General features: G+C 34.8%; 1 protein-coding gene across 1 annotated transcript; it reads left to right on the plus strand.

Moving 5' to 3' along the window:
• Positions 1 to 11,041: 11,041 nt before the first annotated feature.
• On the plus strand, positions 11,042 to 13,680 carry LOC108476786 (aluminum-activated malate transporter 9-like). The gene is made up of 6 exons (XM_053023467.1): positions 11,042 to 11,631; positions 11,725 to 11,862; positions 11,991 to 12,260; positions 12,342 to 12,478; positions 12,583 to 12,726; positions 12,895 to 13,680. The coding sequence occupies exons 1-6, from the start codon at positions 11,295 to 11,297 to the stop codon at positions 13,513 to 13,515; spliced, it is 1,647 nt and encodes a 548-aa protein (XP_052879427.1). The 5' UTR covers positions 11,042 to 11,294; the 3' UTR covers positions 13,516 to 13,680.
• Positions 13,681 to 17,599: the final 3,919 nt, after the last annotated feature.

The raw sequence follows: 17,599 nt of genomic DNA on the forward strand, positions 1-17,599 counted from the left end.
TTTAACTCAAATCTCGACAAAAATAGGGATTAATTTAGGGGATTTCAATAATAATGGGTTAAAGGTTAATATTAAGTGTAATACAAGAATTGGTTTGTTGGGCTCAAGGGGGTTTACGAGGGGTTAATCGTGGAGGTAGGCTTTTCATGGCATGAATGGGTTAATCCTAAGTGCCTTAATCATTTTGATATATCAAATCAAATGGTGTGGTCTCGATATGCATAATCAAGCAAGTTCTAGAATAACAGTTCAATACTGATGCATTCAAAGCAATAATAAAAGTGAGCATGAAAGGATGAATAGATGCTCAAAAGGCTCAAAAATCTCACAAAAAATTATGGCTTTTTGATGTTTAGACTCGTGAATTCTAATTCAAAGTAATACCTAGACTTGGGGAAACAACCTATAATTTTAATTTCTTAAAAATCAACTTATCATGCTTGATGCTCTAATGTCTTAAAGTTTAAATAATCAATGCATAAATCCCTATGTTTTAATTCAAGATATATCAATCAAAATCATAAATCTATTAAAATTTATCCTAAATATGATATGAGAGTTTTTCATGAGAACAAGGTGATTATTCAGGAATTTTTCTGATAGTGAAATAAATACCCCCCACACTTAAGATGTACATTGCCCTCAATGTACAAAGATAGATGTTAGAGAATAAAAATAAGATAGGGAGAGAAGTGAAACTTCCTGTATGATGAATTCGTCGAACTAGAGTTTTGGAGAGTGATCGGTTTGAGAGTGGAGGAGGATACTCCGGCGGTCGTAGAGGTTCATTAGGCCATAAGTCTTGTGCCAAAAGAATATTATATCTAGTGGTAGCTATGGTCGTGGTCGAGCAGGACATGGCAGTCGTGAAGAACCTTCCCCGGTGGAGTTGTAGTTCCTATGTGATGATGAGCTTAGGAGCTCTATATAACTGTGATAAAATCAGAAACTTTTTAGGAGATATTAGGAAGAATAAGGACTCGAAAAGAAATAACCAAAATAAAAAAAAATTCTAAAATCTAACAAAAATAAAAATTAGTTTTGATAAAAATTAAAAACATAAAATAATAAATAAATATTTCTAAACATCTTCATCGCTGGATGGTTCGTAAGGTGGGACTGGCGATGAGATGTGGATGTGCTGACAAATCTGCTGTAGAATAGCATCAATATTGTCAAATCGTTGAAAGCATTGCTGCTCGAATCAGGTGAGACGCTCAGAGATGTTAGCATATGAAGCCGCCGCATGAACTGGACGAGAGGGTGGCCGGGATAGGGATTAGGAAGTGGAGAAGGGTAGATTTCGGCTAGGGTTTTGAAAAGGGGGAGAAGATGAATAGTGGTTTGCTTATATATGGGAGGTTCACACGGCCTAGGGCCACGCCCGTGTATGTTAAGGGTGAGCCTGTGTTTTTCGAATTTTACGAGTTAAGTCGTGCCCGGCTACTATCCTACGCCCGTGTGTCTTGGGCGTGTGTCAAACACAGCAATGTCGCATGGCTGTGCCGAGCTTTGTTCGTTTCTCCTACGCCCGTGTGTTATGGTAGCAAGCCCGTGTATTGTTGTACATGGCTGAACGATACGGGCGTGTCTCAAGCCCGTGTCGAAGAAACAGAATCGAGCCTTGTCTCTGGCATGCCTGTGGTTTTCCATTCCCACACTCGTGGTCACTTATGGAGTTCATCCACGGCCATGTCGCACGGCTGTGGGGATGTATCGCATCTCGTGCTTTGGAGAAATCATGTACCCTGTTTTTACACGACCGTATCGCACAGCCGTGTTTGGTCCCCTGTTTGGCCACGGCTTTAGGCACGCCTGTGTGCCTGGTTGTGTGTGCTGAAAAACTTTGCAATTCAAAGATTAAGTTAATGATTCAAAGTGTTAGAAATTAAAAATAAAGAAATCGAAATATGATAGTGCTCGGGTTTCCTCCCGATAAGCGCTTATTTATAGTCTAAGCTTGACTTACCTCTCCGTTGAATAATCATGGTGGTTTGAGGAGTTCATACTCCTCATTCCTGCTGTCAATCTTAAAATAAGGTTTTAATCAGGTGTTGTTTACCTTAAAAGTGCCGAACTTGGGATGACTCACCTCCACCGTACCGAATGGAAAAATACTGAGTACCATAAGAGGGATTTCCTCATTTTATGTGGTAGTGACAATGTGGGGATCTGCGGCATCTAGTAAGACTTTATCGCCAACCTTAAGTTGATTAGAAGAGGTATCGGGCTTGTTTTGGTGTAGTTTTGGTTTATCATGTGTTCTCGATTTGCGTGCTCGCCATTCATCTAGCTCCTTTATTTGAAGCCTTCGTTCCTCATGGTTGTCTTTGTTCGTTACTGGATAATAGTGCACTGTTTCTGTTGTCTTGGTTCGAGGAGGTTTCTGCAAGAACGATTGAATATTAGTTTTTTCATCGACAAGTTTCATAGCATTATCTTGAGTCTTAGAGGTTTTGACTGAGTCGCGTGCTTGGAGTGTTACTGCGTCGTCTCCTGCACGAAGTGTTAGCTCTCCTATGCCTACATTAATAATGGTTCTGGCAGTTGCTAAAAAGGGTCATCCTAAAATTAAATGTACCTCGTTATCCTCATCCATATCTAAGACGACAAAGTCTACTGGGTAAATAAATTTATCAATTTTAACGAGAACATCTTCAATAATACCCTTAGGAAATCTAACTGTTTTGTCAGCCAATTGTATGCTCATCCTAGTCTATTTGGGTTTACTGAGACCTAGTCGTTTAAACATTTTATACGGTATAACATTTATACTTGCCCCTAGATCAGCTAAAGCATTATTCACAGATAGACTACCAATTAAGCAAGGAATTGTAAAACTCCCTGGATCTCTCAATTTGTTAGGTAGCTTATTCTTTAGAATAGCTGAGCAGATTGCATTGAGTTCCACATGCGATGTAGCGTCTAATTTTCTTTTATTGCTCAGAAGTTCTTTTAAGAATTTTGCTGAGTTGGGCATCTGTGACAGAACTTCAATAAAGGGTAAGTTAATATGTAATTTCTTTAAGAGTTTGACAAACTTACCAAATTGTTCTTCTGTTCTGTCTTTCGTCATTACTTTAGGATATGACACACAAGGTTCATAATTCGTACTTACCTGTTTAGGATCATCATCGTTTACCTCTTCTTGAACTTTGTTTATCACGTTGTCTTGCTATAATTCTGGCTCCGGTGCAATGAATTCTTCTTTATTTTGAGTACTAATTGCATTGAGGTGTTCCCTCGGATTAGGTTCAGTATTACTTGGTAAGCTACCTTGTGGTCGTTCGGAGATTAGTTTGGATAGCTGGCCTATCGGAGTTTCGAGTCATTGGATCGATGCTTGTTGATTCTTAAGTGCTGTCTTGGTATTTTGGAAACGGGTTTCTGACACCGAGATGAATTTAGAAAACATCTCTTCAAGGTTTGGTTTCTTCTCTTGTTGATAAGGTGGCTGATGAAAATCCTGAAGATTTTGTGGCTTTTGGTTCCCTTGACCACCCTAGGAGAAATTTGGATGGTTCCTCCAACCTGCATTATAAGTATTACTGTAGGGGTTATTTTGAGATCTAAAGTTATTGTTAGACTTGTTCTTCTTCAGTTGTAGGATTGAAGGATTGGTATTCTGTATGGACATCTCCGCCACTTGAGTCACACCTCATTACTGGATGTACCTGCGTAGAACCAAGTAAATCGTCAATCTTTTTATTAAGAAGTTCTACCTGATTAGAGAGCATGGTGACTGAATCGATGTTATAAACGCCAGCTGTTTTCATTGGCTTTGTCCTCATAACTTGCCACTGATAGTTATTCAGTGACATCTCCTCTATAAATTCATAGGCATCTTCTGGTGTTTTATTGTTGATGGTTCCGCCAGCAGCTGCGTCAACCATTTGCCGAGTCGAGGGATTCAGACCATTGTGACAATGTTTGTACTTCAAGCCAAAGCGGTAACCCATGGTGAAGGCACCTTCTCAGTAAGTCCTTGTATCTCTCCCATGCACCGTAGAGTGTTTTTAAATCCATCTGCACTAAAGAAGAGATATCATTACATAATTTAGCCGTTTTAGCCGGCGAAAAATATTTTAGTAAAAATTTCTCGGTCATTTGTTCCCAAGTAGTGATAGACCCTCGTGGTAACGAGTTCAACCACTGTTTTGCTTTGTTTCTCAGTGAAAAGGGAAACAACCGAAGACGTATGACATCATCAGAAATGCCATTGATTTTAAATGTATCGCAAAATTCTAAAAAGTTCGCTAAGTAAGCGTTGGGATCTTCATCCTGCAAACCATCAAAATGAACGAATTGCTGTATCATCTGAATAGTGTTAGGTTTTAGTTCGAAAGTATTTGCAACTATAGCAGGTCTAACTATGCTAGATTCAGTTCCTGTTAAAAAAGGTTTAGCATAATCATACATAGTACGTAGAGCAGGATTTTGATTAGTCGCAATTACGGGAGGTAGCTGATTGCCTTGGTTTTCAACCATCTCGTCGGTTAGGGGTCGAGTATCGTAAGCTGTGCCTTATTTCTCTTTGATTTCTACGGACTGTACGATCGATTTTTTCGTAAAAAAGTAATGGTCCCGACGGGTTTCTTCTAGTCATAAACTATAAAAACCTGCCAAGAGAGAGAAAAAGTAAATTAATAAATAATAAAATAAAATAAAATTCCAAGAAAAATAAATGGCTAAAGTAATAAAGATTTAGTGTTCCTAATATTTCAGTTCCCCGGCAACGGCGCCAAAAACTTGATCGCGTGATTCTTAACAAGTAATAAATATTTATAATGAAGATCAAACCTAGACTAACTATTATCACGAAAAAAAGGCAAGCGCACTTATCAAACAATAGTATAGTAATGGTAAGACCGGGATATCGTACCCAAGGGAACCAAAAGTACTAGTAATGGCTGTCTTTTTAATTATCTAGCCTAAAAATAATGGGGTTTTGTTTTAATTAACTAATTAAACTAAGAACGCACAGAGAGAAGAATTGAGGAATTACTTTTGGAAAAATCGATTGAATGAAGACAATACCTAAGGAAAAATCCACCTAGACTTTACTTGTTATTCTGGCTCCGAATCGGACGATTTATTCATTCAACTTGTTCCGTAGAGATCCCTAAGTTATGTTATTATCCCTGTTCAAGACTAATAACGTCTAATCCCTAGATTAAATAACCGAGACTTTTCTCTAATTAACACTCTAGGGTTGCATTAACTCGATTTATAGATCCCCTTATTAGGTTTCACCTTAATCCGACAAAATCTTGTCACCCTATTTCTAGGCGTGCAATCAACTCCGCTTAATTATGACAAAATTACTCTTAGATAGGGTCTATTCCTCCTCTGAATAAGAGCATTTCTTGAATCAGTATCCTGGGATATCAAAACAAGAATTAGGAACACATAAATAAGAACAAGTTAAATATTTATCATACAATTTAGAAAATAATAACAAGATTCGTCTTAGGTTTCATTCCTCTTAGGTATTTAGGGGATTTAGTTCATAACTAAATAAGAAAACATCTCAGAAGAATAAAGAATACAAAACATAAAGAAAACCCAAAACTCTTGAAGGGAAATTGAGGAGAGATCTTCAGTCTTGATGATGAATCCGGCTTCTGAGATCAATCAGCTTCCTTGAGGTAATTCCTTACCTACATTCTCCATCCCCTCTTTTTCTCCTCCTCTAGTGTGTATTTATAGGCTTTGGAATGCCTAGAAACCCTCAAAAGTGGCTTTTTCCGAATTGGACTTAACTTGGACTCGGTAGGGACACGCCCGTGTGACACGATCGTGTGACGTGATTGCCAGGTCGTGTTCGATCTGTTAAATTGCACATGGCCGTGTGGGTCAATGGTCAAGCCGTGTGAATCGTGAAAGCCTTGGTCGATACCCTTGAAAGACACGAACATGTGAGTTGCCTGTGTGGCAAGGCTTAGGTCGTGTCATCTTCTCAATTTGGTCCGTTTTGTCTCCTTTTGGCTCGTTTTTGGCTCCTTTTGACTCTTAGTGCTCTACTGAGTACAAAACATGAAATTAAAGCATTAGGAGCATCGAATTCACAAATTCTAATGAGAAACATCTATAAAATGCATTAAACATGGGGTAAAAATATGTATAATTTACAGTTTATCATTATGTTTGTAACTTAATTGAGAATGTTTAATCTTTAATTGGATACCATGTTCTATGCCTTTGATGTTGTATAAGTGTGTGAGGGATTAAGGTTGACCAAGGCTTTGAAAATAGCCTAAGTGTTGGCCACATGGACAGAGACACGGCCGTGTGCTTCAGTCGCGTGGAAGACACGGCCTAGCACACAAGTATGTGTCTTGACCATGTGACCTTAAAATATTGCTGACGTCATAAACAAAGAGTTATACGGGCTAAGGACACGGGCGTGTCCGAGCTATACTGGTGTGTAGGACCACATGGCCTACCCACACGGGCTTGCGACTCTCCAAAACTAAAAAATTTTCCAAGTGTTATAAAAAGTTCATAAGTTCTCGGTTTAGTCCCGAACCACCCCGATGTATGTTTTGGGCCTTGTAAGGCCGTATAAGGGACATTATGAATATGAATAAATGTTTTTAATTTGAACGAATTTTTTTTATGACCCGATTTTACATAGTTGTGTACGTTTAATTCTAGTAATGCCCTGTGCCCTATCCCGGCCTTGTACCCTATCCCGACCTTGAACTTGGGTAAGGGGTGTTACAAGATATGGGCATATAAAAGTTGATTACTGGTATAAGGATCAAAAAATTAACTTTGCAGTAAAAAGTGATGAGGAAAACAAGCTTTTTATGTCCTGTATTGATACTAACCATAAGCCAAGTGATTTGTGGTTTGTGGACAGCGGCTGTTCGAATCATATGACAGTCACTAAATCCTTGTTCAAAGTGCTTGATGAGTTACAAAAGATAAATGTGCAGCTTGGGAACAAAAGGGAGATGCAAGTTGAAGGAAAAGTCACGGTGAAATTTTTTACTAGCCATGGAGAAGGAAAAATTTTAGACAATATTCAATTTGTTCTTGATTCAGGATACAATTTATTGGGTGTTGGAAAACTAATAGCTAGTAGCTATTCTGTCATATTTGATAATGATGCATGTATTATTAAAAACAAAAAGTCAGGCAAACAAGTCCATGTCCAGATAACTCCAAACAATATGTTTCCGTTGGATGTTTCAAACATGGAGAACTTTGTTCTTGCTACAAGTGCAAAGGATGACTTAAAGCTATGGCATTTGAGGAATGGACATCTCAATATTAAAGGCCTGAAATTGCTAAGTGATAACAGTATGGTTCTTGGACTACCAAAAATTGGCTCTCTTGATTTATGTGAGGGGTGCATTTATGGAAAGCAAACTAGGAAGCCATTTCCTGTTGGAAAAGCATGGAGAGCTACTGAATGTTTAGAATTGATTCATGCCAATCTATGTGGTCCTATGCAAACCGAGTCCTTAGGTGGGAGCCATTACTTCTTGTTGTTCACTGATAACACTTATATATCTTATCAATTTGCTCTAGCTGTTTCAAATCCTCTGTATTATGAAGAAGCTGCTGATAAGGAGGAATGGCAAAAGGCGATGATGAAGGAGATGAAATCCATCGAAAAGAATAGAACTTGAGAGATGGTCGACTCGCCAGAAGACAAAAATGCAATTGGTTTGAAGTGGGTGTTCAAGAAAAAATTTGTTGCAGATGGAAGCATCCAAAAGCACAAAACTCGTCTTGTGGCGAAAGGTTATTCACAACAATATGGTGTTGATTTCGAAGAAACCTTCTCTCCAGTAGCTCAGTTCGAAATGGTAGGGCTTGTTCCAGCATTGGTTGCACAATTGCAATGGCCTATTTGTCAATTTGATGTCAAATCAGCATTCCTCAATGGAGATCTACAAGAGGAGGTTTATGTAGCACAACCAGAAGGTTTCATAGAGAAGGGCAATGAAACAAAGGTGTACAAGTTGAAAAAGGCGTTGTATGGATTGAAGCAGGCCTCTCGAGCATGGTACAATAAGATTGATGGGTATCTTTAGAAGAAAGGGTACGTGAGAAGTGAGAATGAGCCCACCTTGTATGTGAAAAAGGAAGGTAAAAATGATTTCATCATTGTTTGTCTTTATGTTGATGATATCATTTATACTAGTTCCTCTAACTTTCTTATTGATGAGTTTGAGTCTCAAATGATGAATGAATTCGAGATGTCGGATATGGGTTTATTGCATTATTTCTTTAGTCTAGAAGTTCATTAAGCTGAAGATGGAATTTTTATCTCACAAAGAAAATATGCCAAGGATCTTCTTAGTAATTTTGGCATGTTTAATTGCAAGTCTGCAGCTACACCCATGAATATCAATAAGGAATTGCAGCTAGAAGATGGAGAAGAAATGACAGATGCAAGGAGGTTCAGAAGCTTGGTTGGAGGTTTAATTTATTTGATTCACACTAGGCACGATATTGCATTTCCTATTGGTTTTATTTCTAGGTTTATGCAACAACCTTCAAAGGTTCATTATGGAGCAGCAAAACGGGTCTTGCTGTACATTGCTGGAACTTTAGAGTATGGCATTTGGTACTCAAAAGCTTCAAATTTCAAATTGTGTGGGTTCACAGATAGTGATTGGGCAAGTTCTTTAGATGATAGAAGAAGTGTATCAGCAAATATTTTCACTCTAGGTTTAGGGGTGATCACTTGGAGTTCTGAGAAGCAAGCTATAATAGCATTGCCAACCTCCGAGGCTGAGTATGTAGCAGCAACTACAACAGCTTGTCAAGCTATTTGGCTAAGGAGAATGTTAGTTGATCTTCAACAAGAGCAGAAATGTGCAACAGAGATATTTTGTGACAGCAAGTCAACTATCTCCATGACAAAGAATTCAACATTTCATAGTAGAACAAAGCACATCGATATTTGTTATCATTTCATTCGTGATTTGGTAGCAAAAGAGGAGATATCTTTGGAATATTGCAGCACCCAAGAGCAGCTAGCAGATGTGTTAACAAAGGCTTTATCAAATGAGAAGTTCAGTTATTTTAGAAGTCAACTTAGTGTCTATAACTTTGAATTAAGGGAGAGTGTTGAGAATTAATTCAAAGTAGTGGGTTGTTGACCAAATATCTTGGTAGAATATTTGTTAGTTTAGATTTTATATTCAGTTTAAGTTGTTAGCTATTTTTGGGTTAAGGTAGTTTTTTTGTAAGCCTATAAATATAGGCATTTATGCTTTGTTTTTAATCAGTTCAGTGTTCATCAATAATAGAACAACTTTGATGCATATTGTAATTGTCTCTTTCACGTTTTCTTCTTTAACAAGATCTCTTATCAATCTCACCTAGGCATGTAGATCTCTTCTCGGTCTCACTACTTGGCACAATCATATCATATTCTTATCCACGAAACTCTCCTCACGATCTCATTTATCTAGATTTTCCACTGGAATTGTCAATTCTAATGTATTAAACAATTTGATGTAATTGAACAAACAATTAACCAAGTATAGATGTCAACCTAATTAAACAATCAACATGAATTTTAGCATATAATAAAGCTTAAGAACCAAATAAACATTTCATCAACATTTGGTAAACAAAAGGTAAAAAAAAGGGTTGAGAAATGCTCATTTATAAAGGTAGATCAAATAGAGAGAAAGAGCCTAAAAATTCTCCATTTATAAAGTTTCTAACAAGAGTGAAGAAAGATCTACAACAAAATAATGCCTATGTTAAAAGCAAACTAAAGATAACCTAAACTTGCTAAGAATATTTTGTAAAAAATGAGCTAGACTATGAAAAAAGTTTGTAGAAATATGCTAGGAACATGTTTATATAGTTATAAACTAAAATGCTAGTATACCCTTACTAAAAATTCCATTTACAAATGTTAAGGACCTAAAATGACACCAAAATATCCCTTAAAACCATTTTAGATCTGAGTAGTTTTGTATTTCATTGTTGCGACTATGAAAATTCATCATTGCAAATGGCGTGTGGTTGCGAAAATGATGTATCTATCTTCAAGGATTCATTCCAAACAATGGAGATGTCATCGCGACCATGGCAATTCATCGTTGTGATAATGACTATGCTTGCATGGTTCTCTACACCATTTGAGTGCTTAATCGTGTCATCATCCATAGGGACCTAGAATGTCATTTTCACACAAGTATGTTCACATTTAAAGGGACATAATGCCAATACTCAAAATATATGTAAAAATACTAAAAAAATTATATCTAATATAACTTTTACTACTTAAGAAAAAGCACACAAAATTACTCTAAATGCAACTCAAAACATGCTCTTTAAGTGTAAAAATGACTTAATTTATCATATCAATCTACAACACATTACTTGTTTTCCACCAAGTTGACATATACAACAGTAGGAAGTATTGCCATCGTAGTATTGTTGGCAACATGTGAAACACTAATAGCAATTACGACGACACCAACATTGGTGACATCAATAGCAGGAACAATATCCAAAATATCTTTAAGATTCAAGGAGAATGGTGTACTAGGTAGGTTTCTGAAAAAAAGAGATGAGTCATAATGAACACTCTAGGTACCAAGTCTTTAGAAAGCAAGAGCATGGTGCACCTGGGAGATTCTAAGAAAAGAGAGACAAGCCATAATGAATACTATTAAGTACCAAATCTTTAAAACACAATAGTTAAACTTCAAGTGTATTGATGTATTGAAAACTGTCCTCGAAGATATTTCACCAGCAATATACCCCTCCCTTAGGGTTTGACAAGGATTTCTGTTACAAGAATAGGAGTAGGAATAATCTAATTAACTATATTTTAAAAATTATTATCCATTTTTACTTTTTTATTTTTTATTTTAAATTTTATTGAAAATCTAAATTAATAAAAAAATAAGCTACTTTTCTAAACAAAATCAAAACAATTGAAAAAAATATTGATATCTCGTGAAAATTGAAAAAAAAAATTGTCTGTTATTACTGTGAGATTTTTTTAAAACCAAAGGTAGTAGTTAAAAACAAGAAAATATAACCATTTGATTAAATCCCGTGCACCTTTTAAATTAATTACGGAATATATTGCGAATGCAATTTCTCTAGATCTTTAATAATGAAATCGGTTGAATTGGTAAAAGGATATCATTGAAAGAAGCCAAAAAGCTTTCGTCTTTACTGTCTTCATCTCACTCATATCCTTTTCAAAGCTATTCTTCTCTTCAATCACTGACATAGATTTACTCAGGTTCAACAGATCTGTTATCAAATTTCCACTCTCTGCAGTAAAAAGGGTGGCAAAAATGGGGTCTGTCAAGTGTAATTGGGCAGATAACAGTGGGGGAAAGCTTCCTCTTTTGGTCAGCTTCTGGGGAAATGAAGATGGAGGAAGTCGACGGACGGGACTGAAAGTTATGAGAGAAAAAATTAAGAATTCTTGGGTTGAATTCAACGATTTTGCTAAGAAAGTATTGGAAATGGGACGTTCTGATCCCAGGAAAGTTATGTTTGCGATAAAAATGGGGCTGGCATTGTCACTTACGTCTTTGCTCATATTCTGGAAAGGATCATATCAGGATTTTGCTCAATATTCAATCTGGGCAATCCTCACGGTCATAGTGATGTTTGAATTCAGCATTGGTACTTCATCTACTCATAATCTTTTTTTCTCTTTTTGGTGAATTTCATCAAAGTTTCATTATTGGTTAGACTGTTTGGTTTGCCTCTGAGCAGGAGCAACCTTCATCAAAGGATTTAATCGTGGATTGGGAACACTTTGTGCTGGGATACTTGCATTTTGCTTTGCTGAGTTATCTGTGGTGGCCGGAAAGTTCGAGGAAGTTGTCATTGTAATAAGCATTTTCTTAACAGGTCAGTGTTTTTCTTATTTTCTCTTCTAGAAATCCCCGAATTATATCCATATCCGGCTTCCCTGTCGATTTAGGTTGAAAGCAACGGACAGTTTTTAAGTCTTTAACATATTTCTTTGCCGTGGATAGGATTCTGCGCATCCTATTTGAAGCTGTACCCGACAATGAAGCCTTACGAATATGGATTTCGAGTATTCGTATTGACATATTGTATCCTTATGGTAGCTGGTAACCGGACCAGGGAATATAGTCAGGCAGTTTTAACTCGGTTGGTGCTTATAGCAGCTGGAGCTGGTGTTACTTTGGTCGTAAATATATGTATTTTCCCAATTTGGGCTGGTGAATCTCTGCATAAATTGGTGGTGAAAAATTTTAAGGACCTTGCCACTTCTTTGGAAGGTTGCCTTTTCATTCACGTAACAAAACAGTCTAACCACTCCTTACATTCCTTTCTTCACTAATTTTGTTCTTGTTATTCAGGTTGCGTCAACGGGTACTTGAAATGTGTGGAATACGAGAGAATTCCGTCGAAAATTCTTACATACCAAGCTGCCGATGATCCACTTTATAATTGTTACCGATCAGTGGTGCAGTCTACAAGCGAAGAAGATACATTGGTATCTGCAATTGCATGAGCTATAAATTATGCAACAGTTTTCACTTGTTTGCACAACAGATTCCAGGGGTTGAAATGATGTTAATCAAATCTGTCCTTTTGCAGCTTGGTTTTGCGACTTGGGAACCTCCTCATGGACCTTATAGGCATAATTATCCTTGGGAAAACTTTGTCAAAGTAAGCGGTGCTGTGAAGCACTGTGCTTTCACGGTTATGGCACTGCATGGTTGCATCCTTTCGGAAATACAGGTTAGTACTCTGCTTCATCTAGTGCATCCTTGTTATAAAAACTTATCTAATTAAGAAGCGCGTCATTGAATTGGAAAGTGTAAGGTAGGCTGGCCATAGATGAAAGCGGAATTTGTATTATTGAAGTACTGATTCATTTGGCTTGATGCGGAAATGTTATAAATATAGGCCCCTGCAGACCGAAGGCATGTCTTTTCCAATGAGCTTCAGAAGGTGGGGTCGGAAGGCGGGAAAGTGTTACGTGAGCTCGGAAGCAAATTAGAGAAGATGGAAAAACTGAGTCCAGGTGACATACTTAAAAATGTACACGAGGCAGCTGAGCAGTTGCAGCAAAAGATAGACCATAAGTCGTACGTTTTAGTGAATTCTGAGGGCTGGGAAATTGGGGGAAGGCCCATGGAATTAGATTTAGAAGACCTGATCAATGCGGCTGAAGATGAAAACATGAAACTGGGATCTAAATCGTTGAGTGAAGCAGTGCTGGAGGTGAGGTCAGTCTCTGTTGGGACAGCTTTCTGTTATGACGCCAAAAACACGTTAAGAACATGGCCATCAAATGTTTCAGCTAATGAGGGATCAGTGGTTAAGGGGGACGAATTCAAAACATACGAAAGTGCTAGTGCTTTGTCCTTGGCCACATTTGCTTCACTTTTGATTGAATTTGTGGCCAGATTAGGCAATGTGGTCAGCTCTTTTGAAGAACTCAGTCTAAAAGCCAACTTCAAAGATCCTCCCATCATCAACATGCCCACTGAACCTTGTAAAGGAGTCGCTACTCGGGTTGTTTAGGTAGTAATTATGTTCTTTTATTTCTTTTAGCTGGAAAGGATGCGAGTGTATGAAGGAAGAAGCATTATATTTTCTTTAGAATTCTTGATTCTTACGAGTGTATGAAACTATAATACCTTGTTTGGTTAATAGTTTAATAGAGGAAAAAAAGACTTATTTATTATATTCGTTAACTTGACTCAAAATTTTTTTGACTCGAGTTGATTCGATTCGAAAAAATTTTAAATTAAGTTTTGTTGCTACAATAGGATTTGTCAACCTGACTAATTCGAAATTTTTTGACTCGACCGAATGTTCTCCCCTACATAGATGCACATATCTTTTGAATTGTGCTTGTTTTTCCATTTAATACTTAAAATATTTTGAATTTATATATATTATGAATTATTTTATGTTTTATAAATTTCTTATTTTAGTAAGTGGTATATTATTAAAAATTGAATGTTTCAATTTAATAATTTTTAATATATTTTTATATTTTATATTTTGTATAATATTTTATAATTTTTGTTTTATAAAATTGAAATATTATATTTTTTATAAATTTTATATACAAGTTTGAGCCCGACTCATTCGTGAATATGTGTAAAGTACGACCTTTGTTTGTTATGGCCATAAACTTGTGCGCATTTGTCCTTCATGCAAGTCGGAATGCCAGTATAATGGCACATGACATGTCTTATGCATTTCATGAGTCTCAATCATCTGTGTGCTTCTGTCATGAGTTGCATATGGGAGCTTGTAATCATGGTGCACTTGAGTGATCCATCATGTTCAAGGGAGGTTATTTGATACAACCAGACTAGTCTGTTGCTTAAAAAGATGCGAGTATATGAAGAAAGAAGCATTATATTTTTGTTAGAATTCTTGATTTTTACGAGTGTATGGAACTATAATACCTAGTTTGTTAATAGTATAATAACACGAGGAAAAAACTTACTTATTATATATATATATATATATTACAATAATTAAACATAAAATAAATAATAATTAGTAAAAATATAAACTTGAAATTAGAAAGATAGTAATAGCTTTAGTAAACAATAAAATTTCTTTAAAGCAAGCAAAAGTTTTTCCTTTCTTTGCTAAAATAAATTATAATAATGACTAAATATTATCCATTAAATTAATTTGTTGTTAACTCATATACTAAAACATAAATAAAAGATAAAATAATTGGTAGCATTTTTCTATAAACAATCATATAACTTGTTTGTAAAATTCTATTTTCTTAATAACCCATTTTCAAAATCCTAAAACCACGCGGACCCACACATCTATGCACATATTTTTTGAGTTGTGCATTTTTTAATACTTAAAATATTTTTATATTTTGTATAATATTTTATAATTTTTGTTTTATCTAATTGAAATATTATACTCTTTTGAATTAAATAAATTTATTAATAAATTTTATATACAAGATTTTAGCCCACCTATTCGTGAATATGTGTGAAATGCAGCAACATCAAGCATTTGGGCTTGTTTCAATATATTAAACAACTGTGGATGAGAGCAGTATGCAAGTGTCTTTGATGAAACGTGGCCTTTGTTTGTTGTGGAAATGAACTCGTGGGTCTTGTCCTACATGCAAGTTGGAATGCCAAAATAAGGGCACATGACATGTTTTTATGTTATATTAATATAATTGTGTCATACCTCCATCCATCCGTATTAAGACATATATAATAAATTAGTCATCAACAAATCAAGAGAACACTTGTAAGCTCATCTTTTATTTTCCTTTTTAAATCCTTAGTTTTTAAGTCTTCATCATCTGTCATTCTCCAAAATTTTTAACTTTTCGTACTGATTGAATAAACTCACAACCACAACAACTTCCATATTCCTTCCTTGTTACATCTGTCAACAAGTTCCACGTTTATAAACAAATAAAATGAATAAAGGAGGCCCAAAGATAGAAGAGACAGCTAGGCTGTCAGATGTTATTGTCTAATTGATTAAGGCTAAATTAAACACTTAGTTAGCACACAAATGCCTACTTTAATTACTTAGCGTTGAATGCTCTAGATGCTTCAATTTTTTTAATTAATTCAATAATTATGATTAATTAAGTAAAATGTTTGATTTGATGATAATTTTAGGGTTTACAGTTTTTAAATTTTTCTTAATTTTTAGTTAATCATTAGTAAGTTTTATTAAAATTCAATTAATCAATTATTATTTTAAATTTTATATTAAACTATAATTAATATATTATGTTTTGTTAATTATAAAATTTATATACACTAATTTTCAGCATAACGTGTTGCACGTGATATCCATATTTATTAATTCCATTTTTAAATTTTAATATTAATTTTTTAACATTTTATACTGTAAATATAATTGTATTACAAGAAACAATATGTAAATAGATAGTCCAAATGAGAATGAAAATGTAATTGAAGTTAAGTATAAAGTGTAATTTAATATTTATTAAATTTCAACTCATTTAAATTTTTATTTAATTATTTTAATATGATAAAAATATTAATATATAAAATGCATCCTACTTAAATACTTTGAGTTTGAATAAAGTTACAACAGTAACTCTATCTTTATAATTCATATAAATATCTTAAAATTAAAAAAGTATTTTGAGCATATGAAGTTTGATTTAATTTGAATCCAACAATTTTTTGACCAAGCAACAGAGAAGATGAAAAAAATTTAGGTATTAAAATAAAAATTCCAAAACTACGTCATTTCAATATTATTTGGTTTAGAAACAAAAGTTGATACGAAAACTAAAAATTAGGTGGAATTTAAAAATAATGTTATTATTTACAAGAAAAATTCATGTTAAATATTTGCTTGTCATTTAAAGAGGAGTGATTAAAATAATTAAATTATGTAATATGATTATTTAAATTGTAAACTTTTTATTTGAGTGTCTAAAATGAAAATAAAAATAAAAATTTGATGGTCATTGTGTAATTTACTTTATTTTATTTACCTTTCACTTTTAAAAGAGTTTTAGTATTAAGGAGTCTAAACATTAAAATTTTAATAATTTAACTTTTTTTATATTTTTAAAATTAAATATTTTAGAAAGATATTTCCTCAATTATAATAATATATATAGATGTAGATGATATATAAATTGAATGCTATACAAAATGTAGATTGCCAAGGATTCCTCCATGGCTATTACAGGAGTATTTGGTTTTAAGTAATGTGAAGTTTTGGCGAGTAATATGAGATTTGTGTACAATATTTTTATGTTTGGATTTGACATATTATATTAGGATTGTACATTTTAATAATGTTACAAATTTACAATAAAATTTAAAACCACTTCTTGTTTAGTTAATTTTCATTTTATGACAATTTTATTTTTCCTCTTTGAGAAATTATTTTATTGACCCTTCCCATAATATTATCTATGGTCCCTTTTCAATTATTTAATGACATTTCAACAAAATTTTTCATGTCATTTACATATAATTTTAACATTTTTTTTTATTTTGAACCCCGAATCCTAAACCTCGAACTTTAATATTGAATCATGAACCTTGAATCCCAAACCCAAATCATAAACCTTAAACCCAAACTTGGGTTGTAACACCCCCTAACCCTAAACCATCACCAGAATAGAGTTACGAGGTATTACCGGATTATACACTAGCATTTATACAAAACCGAGTCATAAATTTGCATTTCAAATCGAAACTTCTCAAATTACACTATAAAGTCCCTAATATGGGTCTACGGGGCCTAATACATGTTTTAGAAGTAATTTAGGATTAAACTAGCAACTTTGGAAATTTTACCTTGAAGATAGGGCACACGCCCGTGTAGCCTGGGACATGCCCGTGTGGCCAGTCCGTGGGGTTTCCATGGCCGTGGGGCCAGGTCGTGGGCAGATCTGACTTGCACAAACGATTGTGGGAACAGCCCGTGTGACATAAACAGAGAGCCACACGGCCTGAGCACACACCCATGTGACTTGGCCGTGTGAAAACATGATTTTTGACCATTTTTAAGCTATTTTCACATGCTAAACACATCTAATTCATGCCCAAACATTTACTAATAGTTCTTAAATCAAATATCATTCGTTATGCCATTCAAACTT

Source organism: Gossypium arboreum, chromosome 12 (assembly GCF_025698485.1).
Source record: "Gossypium arboreum isolate Shixiya-1 chromosome 12, ASM2569848v2, whole genome shotgun sequence".
NCBI classification, from domain to species: domain Eukaryota; kingdom Viridiplantae; phylum Streptophyta; class Magnoliopsida; order Malvales; family Malvaceae; genus Gossypium; species Gossypium arboreum.

Excerpts from the sequence above, each read along its gene's own strand:
- LOC108476786 (XM_053023467.1), top strand. The coding sequence starts at position 11,295 with ATGGGGTCTGTCAAGTGTAATTGGGCAGATAACAGTGGGGGAAAGCTT. Across the intron at positions 12,261-12,341 it reads CCTTGCCACTTCTTTGGAAG|GTTGCGTCAACGGGTACTTG; the intron begins GTTGCCTTTTCA and ends CTTGTTATTCAG. Across the intron at positions 12,479-12,582 it reads CAAGCGAAGAAGATACATTG|CTTGGTTTTGCGACTTGGGA; the intron begins GTATCTGCAATT and ends GTCCTTTTGCAG.